The 15,100-nt window shown below is 38.0% G+C and overlaps 1 protein-coding gene across 1 annotated transcript; it reads right to left on the reverse strand.

Annotated features, from left to right (window-relative positions):
- Positions 1-2,721: 2,721 nt before the first annotated feature.
- ctdspl2b (CTD (carboxy-terminal domain, RNA polymerase II, polypeptide A) small phosphatase like 2b) lies at positions 2,722-14,679 on the reverse strand. Its single transcript, XM_041988130.1, has 13 exons — positions 14,480-14,679; positions 10,776-10,966; positions 8,650-8,788; positions 8,407-8,556; positions 7,898-8,146; positions 7,644-7,740; positions 7,101-7,212; positions 6,912-6,998; positions 6,624-6,686; positions 6,460-6,539; positions 6,145-6,271; positions 5,072-5,167; positions 2,722-4,937 (listed from the first exon to the last, which is right to left on the reverse strand). The coding sequence occupies exons 2-13, from the start codon at positions 10,941-10,943 to the stop codon at positions 4,872-4,874; spliced, it is 1,434 nt and encodes a 477-aa protein (XP_041844064.1). The 5' UTR covers positions 10,944-10,966; positions 14,480-14,679; the 3' UTR covers positions 2,722-4,871.
- Between the last annotated feature and the right edge of the window lie 421 nt (positions 14,680-15,100).

A 15,100-nucleotide genomic window follows, 5' to 3' on the forward strand; every position in this document is an offset into this window, starting at 1 on the left:
ATTAAAGGTGAACTTCAAGCTCAAGGAACATCAGTGTCAGATCGCAGCATCCGTCGTTGTTTGAGCCAAAGTGGACTTAATGGGAGACGACCAAGGAGGACACCATTGTTTAAAACAAATCATAAAAAAGCCAGATTGGAATTTGCCAAACTACATGTTGACAGGCCACAAAGCTTCTGGGAGAACGTCCTATGGACAGATGAGACAAAAATGGAACTTTTTGCCACGGCACATCAGCTCTATGTTTACAGGTAGAAAAATGAAGCATATAAAGAAAAGAACACTGTCCCTACTGTGAAACATGGAGGAGGCTCTGTTATGTTCTGGGGCTGCTTTACTGTATCTGGCACAGGGTGTCTTGAATCTGTGCAGGTACAATGAAATCTCAAGACTATCAAGGGATTCTAGAGAGAAATGTGCTGGCCAGTGTCAGAAAGCTTGGTCTCAGTAGCAGGTCATGGGTCTTGCAACAGGACAATGACCCAAAACACAACTAAAAACACCCAAGAATGGCTAAGAGGAAAACATTGGACTATTCTAAAGTAGCCTTCTATGAGCCCTGACCTAAATCCTATTGAGTATCTTTGGAAGGAGCTGAAATGCCATCTAGAAAAGGCACCCTTCAAACCTGAGACAACTGGAGCAGTTTGCTTATGAGGAGTGGGCCACAATACCTGCTGAGAGGTGCAGTCTTTTCTAGGGGTACCATCATTTTTGTCCAGGCCTGTTTCATGGGTTTATTTTTTAAATAATTCTGTTGAAACATGGTTGAAAAGCAGTGTCTGACTTTCATTGGTTAAATTTCATGGAATCTTTATTACTTTAGTCAGATTCAAATTATTTCTGTGACCATTGTGAGTTTTTTCAACAACAATTTTGTCCACGTATTTATGCTGCATTTAGAACTTCAAGGAAATATACAAGATTGAATGTGGTGATGTGGTTGAATAATCTGGAGTTAGCCCAACTCCTGTTACCCCCCTTAAAAACATCTTAAGTTTTGTAGAGAGAAATCCAGAAATAGTTTGCTGGGCTCTGTTGCTGATGTGCTGGTTTATAGTCATTAATAGATTACTGTAATTTTCTTCTCCTGTCACGGTTGTAAATCTGAGGGAACTGAAGCTGTAGTCAAACAGCACAATAAAATTAAATGGTTTATATACACAGGAAAATTATCAGTGACTGAAATATAAGATAATCACAGATAAGGCCTCATTTCAGACGAACATCGTTTCTCTCATGCCAGAGTTTGATCAGCTGCTGCAACTTTCACATTTTAAGTTACTAGATTAATAAAAGATGTTTTTATTTATAAATAAAATATGAACATGTGCTCTTATGCTGTGGATTTACTTAGGATTACAATGGACACATTATTTCAGAGGCAGATCCTAGAGAAGTGTTGAGAGGACAAAAAAAGGCAGATAATGGAGACATTTGTGGCTGTGGATGCCTTATTATTGGATGTTTGAAAGTAACCTACATGTTTTAAGAAATGGAAAATCATACTAATTATATAAGAGCAAGAAGTGAAGAAAATTTGAGATAAGTGAGGGTAGAAAACAGAAAAAACAGCCCACAAAGTGACTTTTCCAAGATGGAAATTGCTGTTAAAGAGACATTTACAGTGACTACAAAGGTCATTTTTCTTTGGGAGATGGATGCAGTTTCTTGCAACTATGTATTTTCAGTTGTCATCTCCAACTTAACTGGTTGATGTCACTAATTTCTAATCACTGAATGCAACTGGTGCAACACATATGAGTTGTAATACCTAAGTGAGCCTGTTCTTTGGTGCGAGAGAAAATGTCAGTCATTATCCTTGCAGGCCCCAAAATCTTAAATAATCTCAAGCTATTGAGGAAAATAAAAACAAAAGGGCATGCAAGATGTTTTCACTTTAAAACTTTCAGAAATTCAATGTAACTGTATATACACTTTACAATAGCATACAACCTGACAGATAAAGATGTCTTAAAACATTTTCAATACATCTTCAGCACAAACAGCAATTCTTGCATGTAAAATGAATTAGACTAATATTGAAGAAAACTCAATAACACAAACACTTCTTTCTGCAGAAAAAGTGCCATGATTGAAATTTAATTCATGACTTTCCCCACAAAGCAAGCTGTATTGTCTACATGCTAAAGCTTGAACAGTTCAGTGACATTGCGCTAAACTAAACATACAGATATTTGTAGGAAAACAAAAAAACAAAATCGGATGTAAAGTTAATCTTCATTAATACAGTTAAAGTAGATATGCCATGCCTTTTGACATAAGAAATACAAAAATTTTCCTCATTTTAAAAAGGAGTTCTGTTTTGTTTTTAAACAAGAAGCTGCATGTATTGTACAACACTTTGTGTACAATAAACTTGTAATGCACATTAAAATGAGCTGGATTAAAAGTATCAAATGCATCCCACCTATTCTTCTGAAAGCTATGGCTGCTAAATGTTACGCAGGAAAAAAAAAAACAAAAACAAAAAAAAAAAAAATCATACAGCCAACTGATGTGACAACAAGCCGGGGGCAAAACATAACACACTCAAAGTGAGGCCTGCATAACACATGGCAGTCAGGACGATGACAGATCACAAGAACAGGAAGGGAGCCGTGATAGAAACTCGGGACATGTTCCCTATTCCAAGCACATTGTTTTTAACCTCCTCTTTAACAATTATAAAGCAGGTGCGTGTTACCATCCCTCATCTTATTTTGTTTTAGTGGATGATCACAGCACAGAATTTGGAAAGACACTTGAGCCTTCACCCCATGTACAATTTACATTCATAGTCTGGACACGTGCACTCAAAGCATTCTGAGCAAACACTGATGTGCCCTTAAACAATTTCACTTTTATAAAATCTAGTTTCTGGACGCTACCCTCTTGTGATCAGAAAGGGCAGACAGGCGAGCACTGAGCAGATGCAGACCACTTTTGATTAGGACATGTGCCAAATAAGCAATAAAGATTGTTTGGGCAGAGCAGGATTTGCCTGACAAATTTACATATGGAGTAGCACAACTCAACAGACTCACAGTCAACAACACATACTGCACAAAAAAAAAAAGAAAAAGGGAGGAGTGGGGGTAAGGGTGGGCATCTTCATGTTTTAGTATCTGAAGGGCTTTGAAGTCTGATTGTCTCTTTTTAATCAAAGCATTTTATAACTGATTGCAGAATAAATGCCATAACGAGGAACTTGTAAGGACAGGAATCATATGGCACTGTGCAGGTAACCAAAACACTCACATTTGCTTGAACAGAAAATACAATTCAATACAAACACAAACTAAAAAAAAGTCCAACAATGCATGCCAAATTGTCAGTGATTCAAGTTAGTTCTAACGGAAACCCACAGACGAGCATTTGAGTTGTTTACCTTTACTTCCCAGGTTTAGGATTAAACTTGACCTAACTCCTATGTGCCACAATTACAAAAATTATGTTGAACACCAGAGTAAAAATGTCAGTTTGGGAAGGGAAAAAAAAAAAGAAAAAAAAAGACATTCTTATGGTTACCATTCTTAAACAGAATATTTTAAACTTAGTTTAAAAATAAATGCTTCAAAGCAAGTAAAACATGACAAAGTACAGAAGCTGACAGTAACCGTATGCTGCTGGTGCCAGATATGGCTGGTTTAGGATCTACCGTGTGTAGACCTAAACACACACTGGCAGAAATGTGCTACATTGGTCATGATGCTACTGATATAGCAATCAGATAACACAGTACAACATAAAGAAACAGAGCGCTGATTTAGCCAGAATACTTGATTAGGAGTAAAAGACGATACTGATTACAGAAAAATCTAAAATACTATTTAAAAAAAAAAAAAACAGTAAATGTTGACACCTCATTTTGAAAATGAATGCCCTCTAACCATTACAACGCGTCAGATTTACAGTTAAGATTTTTAAACCTAGAGATTAATGTTGTGTAAAGCAAACACACCAATTTAACGCTCTATTATACGAGAACAAACTTTGAAGTCCTGGATAATTCCATTTCTTTAACAATACAGAGGACTGTCATCAGTATGCACCCATGTTTTTCTAATACAAAAAAAGGCTTACAATAAAACATGACCTCTTTTAAAATACATCTTACAAACATAAGTAAAACATCTCTGAAACACTATCTTTTTTCTTTTTTTTTGTTTTTAAGAACAATGCAAGACCAGTTTTACCAGAAAAAACTGCAACCAACAATAGAAACTTGACAGAGCTACAGAGGAATGCATATGATTTTAAAGGCTACAGATTGCGAGTTTGCCCCAAACATCAAATCAGTGGCAATGTGGCGAGTAAAAACACACACACACACATGCACCGATTGATTCACAGGTCAGTCATTCCTGCTGAAAGTGTTCTGTAGCCACAGAGTGTCATTATTTGACAGCACCAACAGCATGAGCACCAGGGCTGTTGGTTTATGTTCAAAGACTGGGATGGAGTTCCTCTTCACCGGGTGGCATTTTCGTATCACTACACCAGCACCAAGACGTCAGAATTTAGTGTGGAGCTGATATCTGGCTCCACACACACAGTCACTCAAACAGGACTCTACCTGGGCTTGTTCATAATGTGTGTGATTTCATGAATGCATTCAGATTTTTTTTTTTTAAACTCCTTTTTTTTTTTCTTCTTCTTTTGTTTTTTTTTTTTTACAAAATACACCCAGATCTTTAAAAATGTTTCCTTTTAAAAAGCAACTGTGAATTTAAACAAAAAGGAAAAAAAGGCTAAAATCTTAAAAGTAATGGCAATGTTGTAGTTTGTAATCCAAAAAGGAGGCTTTTTACACTCATGTTATTTTCAGTCTTTACATGTTGTCCTACTCTGAGAGGCCGCGGTCAAGTTCAGTCTGGAGGTAACAGGTCGTGAAGCCGGAACCTCTCCCGAACATGTGGCCGCACATCCTCGTTCTGAGGTCAGCCGGTGGGAAAATGACACAGAGGAGGATAAAAAATAAATTAGATTCCAGTCATCCAAACTGTCACATATACTAATTAAAACAAACAGGTCCTGACTGTAGTTACTGAGGAGAAGAACAGCTTACCATCTCAACCAATTTCTCCAAGAAGGGCACCAGCTTCAGCAGCTCATTGTCATTCTTATCCATGAACCAGCTCTCTATGGGAATCCCATTGGACAACTGCTGGGACAACACACCAATGAGCAGGAATTGCCAGCAGCAGTTTTGTATTTTTTGATTTCCACCAAAAATTTTGTAACTAGAACATGTCCTGTTGTCCCAGTGCTGTGTGCACTGATAAAAGAAGAGCGCCTCAAATAAAGTTAAAGCAAATTTATTATTTTAGAGAATATTCAAGGTGCATTTTGACCATCACTACCAGTCTGGGGACAACATGAGAAATGACCTGAACTAGAGATGCAGCAATCCGCTTTATTTGGAGTCCGACTTCAATATCGGCTGATATTTTTCTATACCAAATTAGTTTACATGAAAATTATTATGATTATGGTCATTATTAGGCTGTAGTAAATCACACATTGAGAGAAATGACTAAATTAAACCAATTTAAATGTTTTCCAAAATAATTTATAAGAAAAAACCTTCTAAATTAAATAGAAGACAATGTCTGTAGGTGCTTCATAATCCTAACTTATCTAAATAAATACAAAGGTAGTTATAATTTTGCAGTAACAACTGCTTTCATTAATATTTAAAGTCTAAGAGAATGTGTTGAAAGGGAATCAGGAGGTATGTGAATAATCTGGGAACACTACACGGTCTGACAACATTGCAGGCAGACTGTGGTCTGCAGTATCGGCTCAGAGGGCTCGATTCTGCTGAAGAAGACTTCTGATCATAGAAGATGCTGTTCAGTCTGGCTGGAATGTCTAAATGTAGCTGATTAGCAAGAACTTTTAATTCAGTTTAAAGATCCTACAAACAAGACTATGCTAGTTGTGAATGTTTAAAACAAAGTGAAAGCTGTGAAAACACGATGGATCAGGAAATTCAGCCTAATATTCAATCTGTAAATAGCGTAAATATTGAACCCGATACCAATATTGGATTGGATATTATTTAGGAAATATATCATGTGAAATCACAACAAAACAAAAAGCAACTGCTGTATGTGGAATTTTATATAATCATTTCACCTGATATGCAAAGGCTTGTGGTGAATTGTCGATGATGATGGTCTTTGACAGATCTCTGCCCAAGATGTTGAGGTCCTTGATATAGTTTCCCTGGACACAGACACAATGTTCTCGAAATAGCCGGTGTCTACAGTTACAGCAGGGAATGGAAGAAAAGAGGAAGGAGTGAAAAAAAAGACAATCAGTGACAAGGTCAGCACAATCAATAATTCAGAAAAACCACAACCCTGACACCTGAAGAGCAGCACACATTCACACTGACGCTTAACTAGGGTGCTTACTGAGAACTGCTCTACTCATTCAAACACACCATACCTCACTAGCTGCTTTTTAGGATCCAAAATGTTGAGCAGTTTGTCTGCATATACTTTTTTAGAGGCTGTAAAAAGGATGATCTAGGAGAGAGATATGATAAAGGTCAAAATTTAAAATTTGACACAACTGGGTTTCATTGACATGAGCAGACTGGTTATATTTACCTCGTAAATTTGAGACATGCGCTCCAGAAACTCTCTAAAGAATGGCCTCAGGCGCACGTAAACCTGCACATGACACAGCATTGGTGGGTAAATACTTATGAACAACAGCTGCAAGTATCACTGTGAGAATAAAAAGATACCAAGTCTACTTCTAGAATGACATTTTGGTGTCATTCTGCAAGTACATTTCATTCGACCAAGGCTTCTTGGAAGTTACTTTACCCCCCTCTAGTGGCATCATGAAGAAATAGTAGGTTGGAAAAAAAATCTCTTCAAAGCAGCACTAACCTGGTAAATGACATCTTGAAAGAGGACAGGGAAGGTAAGTGCTGCGTCCTCCAGCTCATTTAAACTGCAGTGGACCAAAGTCTCATCCTGTACAGGACAAATGGAAAAACTCCATGTTATACCTCAAACTTCCCAGAAATTTTTAAAGTAAATTTACAAGAAAAGTAATAGTTATAAACTTTAACTGACCAGGTCTAAGACCAAGGAGAATTCAGGCGTGCTGCGTGTCTTCAGCGGCAGAGCTGGCTTACGGGTGAGCTGCTCTTCTGTGAGTGGAGGGACGTGTTTGATGAAGAAATACCTACAAATCAAAAGAGCAGCTATACATTGAGCCAAATAAACCACAAAAACTCACAACAAAATCACTCAACGCCAAACAAAAGCTGCTGCTTTGGAACTCACTGCCGCTCATGAACAGTGTCTCCTTTGAAAAAGTTATTCAAATCTCTACACCACCGTTCCTGCTTCAAACACACAAACCTCAAAAGCTGAGTGTTTGCTCATCATTATATCCTAACCCCTGACAGCTGTAACTGTAATGGGATAATCAGTGATGGCTAATGTCACAACATCTGTCAGTGGATTGGGCCTCAGTTAATCAGTCCCACTATTATGCATTTTCCCACAGACAGACAGACAGACAGACAGACAGACAGGGTTTTGTTTTAAAATTCTGCACAGAGGTTTACAGTTATAGGCTTAAAGATTTTAAGACTGTATCATTTTACTTACGGGTCAAAGACTTCCCAGTCTTCCTCATAGGATGCCTCTGGTGGAACCGTGGTGGGAGGAACATCCACATACGTCATCTCTGGACTGGAGCCTGGGGCTTGGACCACAAAACAATATTTAAGTAAATTAAAAAAAATGAGCAAAAAAATAAATAAATTTTATATATATATATATGGCCAGCAGTTTTAACAGCTTCATTAGGACTTAAATGTGAAGCCAAAATCTTGATATTTTAGTCAAGTTGCTGTATCTACCTGTGAGTGGGGGGAGGTCTGCATCGGCCTCAAGCTCTCCCTCCTCTGTTGTGGGAGATGCCTCAAGCATGTGAGGAGGCCTGAGAGGTGGCAAGTGTGATACACTAGAGTAGAAGTTAGTGGTGGCACACAGGTCCTGAGTGGACGTAGCTGTGCTAGTGGGCGTCTCCACCACTTGCTCCATGTCCAGCTGTTTGACTATCTCCTCGGCCTCCAGTGCCTGGTCAGGGGAATCTGAGCCAGAAGAGACTTAAAAAAAACAAAAAAAAAAAAAAACAATGAAGATGCTTTTAATTTAGTCTATACTGATATAACTGACAAACGAAAAAACATTACCATCCTGATTTTTAACATTATAGTGCTAGAAACACTTCTTGCCATGCAAATCTGGCATTATAATTATAATCTAAACTGCATGTGAGGGCGGGTTACACAGGACAGCACACTGCTGCTATAATCACCAACTTGGACTTTTTCACTTTGGTGTAAAATGAACCAACAATACTCACCATTTTTAGCTGGTGAGAAGAAGTTAAAAACCGGTGAGAAGATGGTCCCAAGAAGTGTGGTTCTAGGAGGGCTGGTAGTCACCTCAACAGCAGTTGTTTCCTCCAAACTACCATTGGGCTTCTCCTTTTTCCTGTCATGGTTGGTTGCTTCTGCAGAGAGGAAATTAAATTTTCAAGATATCTTATAGAGAAAAGTGAAAAATTAAGACTAATAAATAATTTGTTTCTTTCTATGGTACTGACGTCCATTGATGGAGCTTTTCTTGCCTACTCTGCTCGCAGTTCTCCTGGGAGTGTTTGCGTTTTGGGGGGTAGAGGTGATAAGATTGTTGTCAGCATCACAATTGAGGCGTGACTTCTTTGCAGGGGTGTCCTGTTGCAGCTGAAAAATAGAAAATTACTGTGAACAACTTGTAAAAGTTAACAGATTTAAATTAAAAATTAAATTTCCTTCTTTCTCTCCAGAATCAAGAATTACAACACACAAACTATTTTTTCCTAATTCTAATTTGAAAATGCAACTGTTTGCAAAAAAAGGAGAAATAAATATGCAATAGTTAATGCACAGAGGGAAATATACAAATAAAATCCAAGTGAAACTGAAAATTTGTATTCCCCTCCTTAATACTCTGGCTTTTGGAGCAAGGTTGTGCGAGTGTGTTGGGCGTGTTAGGCAGTTGCAAACAACTTTTAGCAGTGTATTTCTGCCACCAACCAATGTTTGAAATCAACATCAGAATGTGGAAGTGAGCTCAGCACTGCCCATTAGTAGATGAATTGAACTATGGCAAAGTAAAAGATGCATGTGAGGGCATACAACTGGGTAGGGACGATAGGGACATGTCCCTACCAAAAGCCAGCTACTCTTTGATTGTTCCTGCCATTTTCCATGGCAAAGGACAGTGACACAGACAGGTGGAGAGGAAGGTGAGCTTTAGTTCTCAGAGATGTGAGCTGATCTACATAATTGATTAAAATCTAATCAAAGTCATAATATCACATATTAAAGTCTTTATCTGACCTCCACATAATACTGTACAGACAAAAAAAATTGTTTGATACAGATCTCTGCAAAAAAGGACCATAATAATTTTAACATGAATTGCAATTGAAATAATTAAAATAATGAACATTTCCTCTAACATCATAAACTCTTCGCAGTTGCAATTATAAAGATTTTCTTTTTTAAAATTATCAGAGCTATAAAGGCACAATGTGCTGTGTAACAGTGGTTTATAACTTCATAATACTATCTGTTAATGGTCACATGTTCCTTCAAAGTTTCATGAAGTTGATTAATATAAGTAGTGGATTTCTTGTACTGTGTGATTAAAGAACATTTCTGTTTTTTAAAGTAGTTTGCACCATGGTGTGGACAATACTGATGCGAAGCAAATATGCCAACAGAGTTTGCATGTTCTCCCCGTGTATGCGTGGGTTCTCACCGGGTACGCCAGCTTTCTCCCACCGTCCAAAGACATTCATGTTTGGTTAATTGGTCAGTCTAAATTCTCCCTAAGAGTGAGTGTGAGTGGTTGTTTGTCTCTGTGTTGGCCCTACAATGGACTGTCAACCTGTCCAGGGTGTATCCTGCCTCATGCCTGCTAATTGCTGGGATAGGCTCCAGCTTCCCTGCGACCCCGAATTGGACTAAGCGGTACAGAAAATGAAGGAATGAATGACTGGATGACAAAATGTATTTAATGTCTCTTACAAAAATAACAACTACAGTCTGGTTCATATTGAAAAGTGACTTTTTCACTAATAGCAGGCCTTGGTCACCATTGCTGTGTGGGTTTAACAATTGATGACTGAGAAACAGAGTATAAAACACTTCTGAAAACCTAGAAATTTGTCAAATGTGTCAAAAAAGTAGTATTTTCTTGTTTGATTAACTATGATTTTTAAGAAAGTGACAAAAACTAAAACTGTACACTACATACCTGACATTAGAACCAACTATCAGAATGTAAAGAAACAACAATGTAAAACCTGAAAAATCCCCACTCTTTCTATAGGAAATACTTTTAGCTGAGTTCACTTTTCCACTCGTTACAACCTCCTGTCCCTGCACGCCAACTTTGTGAGCTAAAGGCTAAAATTAGACCAGTGCCCGAGTTCTCGGACAAGCTGCTGCATTCCACCAGACATTTCTTGGGAAACATGACACTCTACACCCAAGAAACACAGCATTTAACTCTGAGACCTAGAGAGCACATTGTTAAAAACAGCTAAAAGCTTCTGTTTAACCACTGTCAAAACAAACACACAGAGGACATAACCAAACTCAAAGCCAGCTACGATATACCAACCCTCTCATAGGGGGAACCACAGTCATTTTGTGCTTAATGTTTGGGTCAATGTGTTACCTTAACAGCATTTCCTCTGATGAACTTCTTGATGGTTGAAAACAATCCCCTCCCTCCACTGGTAGGAGGGTCTTCCTCTACTTCAGAATGCCTCCTCTTGCTTCGGGATGTGCGGCTTGCCAGAGTGGGGTTTGGTTGCTGAGACGCCTTGCGCATTCTCAGCCTCATTGTTTTAGCAGTCACATGTAAGGCTGTTTAAGAAATATCAGACACAGGAAAAATTCAAAGATAAAGGTGAGAGAGCAGATCACTATTACTGTACAGTGTAGAAAATGAAATTAAGGACAAATGGGTTGTTCCAACCGTCTTATTAAAACAAATAAATTTGTGAGGTGCATCTATGTGTAGAGCAGTAATATTGGATCTGCAACATCTGGATGCATTCAAGATCCCATTTCACTTACATCAGAGCATCACAGCAGCCACAGCTGGCTTTACTTTAATTTGTACAGTCACAAGAGAGAGAAAGAGAAAAAAGAGCATCTCCCAGGATTGTATTATACACAAGTTACCCAAACACTTCCCTGAAATGACTACTTGCATGGGAGGTCAAAGTTTCAGTCGCAGCAACAAAATAAAGAGACTGATGGGTTGTGACTGCAAGCAATGACTAAAGCTTAAATATTTACTGCTGAAATAAACCAAAGATACCTGTGAAGTATATCCGTTCGTTCTCTTATTAAAGTAAAACCAATTCAAACAATGTACATTAGCTGTCAAGCATGCCAAGCTCTTGTGCTTACATAACTAGAAAATATGTCCGGACATATCCTCCACAACCTGTCAGGAACTCACCAGTCAGCAGTGCGCTCTCATTACAAACCATGCATCTCCCATACTGTAAATGTCTTTTACCACATCTGCTTTCTATTTACACACAACAGAATAACCACAAACACACCAGAAGTGTACATGCTGATGTTCAATCCAAGCAAAGGAGAAGAAGAAAAGAAACAGCAGCCAACTGCATGGTTACATAGAAGTTACAGGCAAGCAGGAAAACAGGGACGAACATGAAAGCTACACTGCAATTGTACAGGGTATGACTGTAGCAGATGTCAACAGAGAAATTACATAATGAATGTGAACTTGTTTGGGAAGGACACACTTAAATTATATTAAAATAGCCTTTACATTAAAATATTTTCGATCTGTGAGTATCAAACTTTTTACAAGAGTAGCTAGTCAAAATTCTGTGAAATCATTTTGGAAAATATAAAACAGTTTATGTTTCAAATTAAAAGAATGTATTAGATCAGAGTCAACAACAGTACTATGAAGATGTGGTAAACTCACATAATGGATCAAAAACCTACTAGTCCGCTCCGTCTACAGTACTACTCTTCTGGTTTTCATTAGGTTACGCAATACAGAATGATTATGTTACTACGACGACGCTGATGTTTTTTTTTTTTTTTTTTTACAGAAATGTCTCGACACTGCAAAAGATTAGTGATAAAATAAATAATGCTAAGTGTTTAGTTCATATGACTGGATGGATGTTTCCAAGCAGTAGTATTAACTATTATTGAACTGAAACTTTCACGGGACATTTGAATAATTATGTATCATTTAAAATATTTTCTAATCTGACTTTTCAGAAAAAGTAAAAGCCCTGCTAGCAAAATACAAAGAATTTGCTTTGACATTGTGTTTGAATATGTGTGATTGTCCCAGAAAGCCATCATTTGACACCGTTATGTTGGATGGTCCTTCATCATTTTAGTCCAGAGGACATGGTGCCAATGGTATCCAAGAATAATTTTAAATATTGATTCAGATGACCACAGAACAATATTCCTTCCCAGCCTCCAGTCCATCTTAAATTAACGTAGGCACAGGAACGCCAGAGGCATGTCTGGATCTTATTTGTATAGGACTTTTTTTTTTCTCTTTTCTTTAAGTGTTGATGAAGACATGACCAGCACTCATTAAGTTTTCAGAAATGGTTATCTTTCAATGTTGTGATCTCTGCCAAATCTAGTTTATTTTCTGTGCAGCGCTGCCTGAGGGTAAGAAAATTAAGGCTATCTAAAAAGGCTTTTCAGTACTGTCCCTTTCATAAACCGAATTATGAGTATGATTATAGTCTGAATCCCCAAATCATCTGTAATTTTACACAGAGAACTATGACGTTTATTGCAACATTTTTTGGCAATCTATTTGGGAGTTTTATCAGTCAAAAGTGGCAGAGACTGCAATCAGAAATTTTTCCCAACTGTCTGTACATGATTTTACACGTCTATTATGTGTACATTTAGCTAAGCTGAGCTGTTTTTTTTTTTGTTTTTTTTTTTCTCCCTCAAGGAGGTATCACACCATGCCTAACGCGGTATTATGGTTTATTACCACCCCGCAGGTGACATGACAGAAATTCCAAAACTGGCATACATCCACCTTTCCAGGGAATTAGCCACTAACCAAGGATCATGCACTTTGCTAAGTGCAAGCAAGTGAGCGGGAAATAGGAACATGCATGCAACTGTATGAGCACGCTAGCAAAGACTAGCCATGGAAACAGTGAAGAAATAAGCGAGGCCCTTCCAACAACCCATGCATAGCACAGAAAATTACACTGGGGCTAAGGTTAGCAAAGTTGCTTGAAAAGTGGATAAAGCATGGCTCATAGACAACAGAACCCCAGTCAATAAAATTCAGACAGACTGCATTTAGTTGGCCTAGCTGCTTTAACCATGCATAAACGCTCCTTTTTAAAGGTTTCACTAACTCATCACGATCACCAAGCTTTGCAACTAACCTAAATGGAGCACAAGAGGCCGTGTTACCCGTTAAAAAGATGTGCACACAACTTCTTTTACATAACACCAGAACTGCTTCAAAGTAACGTTATGCTACAGTTATAGTATGGCACTCCAGTTCGAGTTTGCTGTAGCTGAAGGTGATGTTAGCATTTCACCAAGCAAACCCTAGACAGGCTAACTTACCGTTAGCAAGCCAGTGCGGCATCGTAACCTAAGCAAAATAACGTTAAAATTTTAAGATGGCTTTGTCCGGAACATTGACTATTTAACTGAAGTAAAGCTTGGTGAAGTGTTAATTTTACTACCACGCTACATAATCAACAACTTTAATTAAAGACACCGTAGATGAAAGCAATCGTTAAAGTAAATTTTATCTGCTAAATTAGTAATGGCTATTTCCGATTAACAGTTTAATTGAATGGATGTCATTTCATCACTAGGAATATAAAAATGTCCCCAGTTCAACGCATCTGAACTAATTTTATATTGGGAAAAGTCAGTGCTCATTTAAACCTGGTTACAGCTGAGCTGTGGAATGTCCAATCTTAATGTTAGCCTGAGCACCGACGAGCACAGGTAAACCGATAGCGATAGTGTTAAAATGCTCGTTGTGTATTTATTTATTTCCTTAACATGTACCTTAATATCCTAACAAACATTTGCGAAATGATGCAATGCATCTGGGTGGAGAAGCGTTAAATTAAAATAACAGGTAAGGCCAATCAGGAATTAGCTAAATCCGCGGTAGGCCGTAGTTTAGCCGTCCTTAGCTTAGCGCCGCTAGCTTAGCGCCACACTACCGTGCCGTCTTGACAAACTGCTTCGGGCTAACAGATGTGCACAGGCAAGGAATGAAAATCTTTCCCTTTTCGTTAGCCATGATCAAGAAACCGAAGAAAACAAATAATAAATAAGCAGGGCTTGTTAACAGAGGTGACTTACTTTAGTGACTCGCTGTATCTGAAGATAATGACTCAAGGCAGATTAACCATAACAGAGGCACTGGTTGTTTTTTGCGAGCGCCTCAGACTTTTCTGTATGTCCCTCTGCTCAAGGGCCGTCTTCGAAGTGACACACCGTTGTGTTTCCAGGCGCCATTTCCCGCCTCTGCTCAGCTTCTCCGATGCAGATACCCGTATGGGATACAGACACACCCCCTTACCTCTCAGAAACACCAGCCAATCTATAGCGAAAAAATGCTGCTTGAGCCAAAGGAATTTCTCTTATATGGTCAATAAATAAATAAATAAATATATAAATGAATAAACAAATTTCCTTTTACTTAATTATATGTTGCTTTCCCATGGTATGATTATGGTCACAATTTCTGTCAGCTGTTAGTCAAACACTGTCATTCTATCGAATTGTTAAAAATGTTTAAAAATCTTCATAACCAAAACACTTAGGTCTTTGTAGCTATAAATATTAGACAATACACAGAATTTAACAAACATATTTTCCAAATAGTTTTCTGATGGACCTCAAATTTGCCATGCTGAAAAATCTTTCAGGTTATAAAATCTTAAGGATCACAGAATTTGATGTAATATTGCTTACCTAATA

This window comes from Melanotaenia boesemani, chromosome 1 (assembly GCF_017639745.1).
Source record: "Melanotaenia boesemani isolate fMelBoe1 chromosome 1, fMelBoe1.pri, whole genome shotgun sequence".
NCBI classification, from domain to species: Eukaryota; Metazoa; Chordata; class Actinopteri; order Atheriniformes; family Melanotaeniidae; genus Melanotaenia; species Melanotaenia boesemani.

Excerpts from the sequence above, each read along its gene's own strand:
- ctdspl2b (XM_041988130.1), bottom strand. The coding sequence starts at position 10,943 with ATGAGGCTGAGAATGCGCAAGGCGTCTCAGCAACCAAACCCCACTCTG. Across the intron at positions 6,540-6,623 it reads GCATGTCTCAAATTTACGAG|ATCATCCTTTTTACAGCCTC; the intron begins GTAAATATAACC and ends TCTCTCTCCTAG. Across the intron at positions 5,168-6,144 it reads CACAAGCCTTTGCATATCAG|TTGTCCAATGGGATTCCCAT; the intron begins GTGAAATGATTA and ends TTGTCCCAGCAG.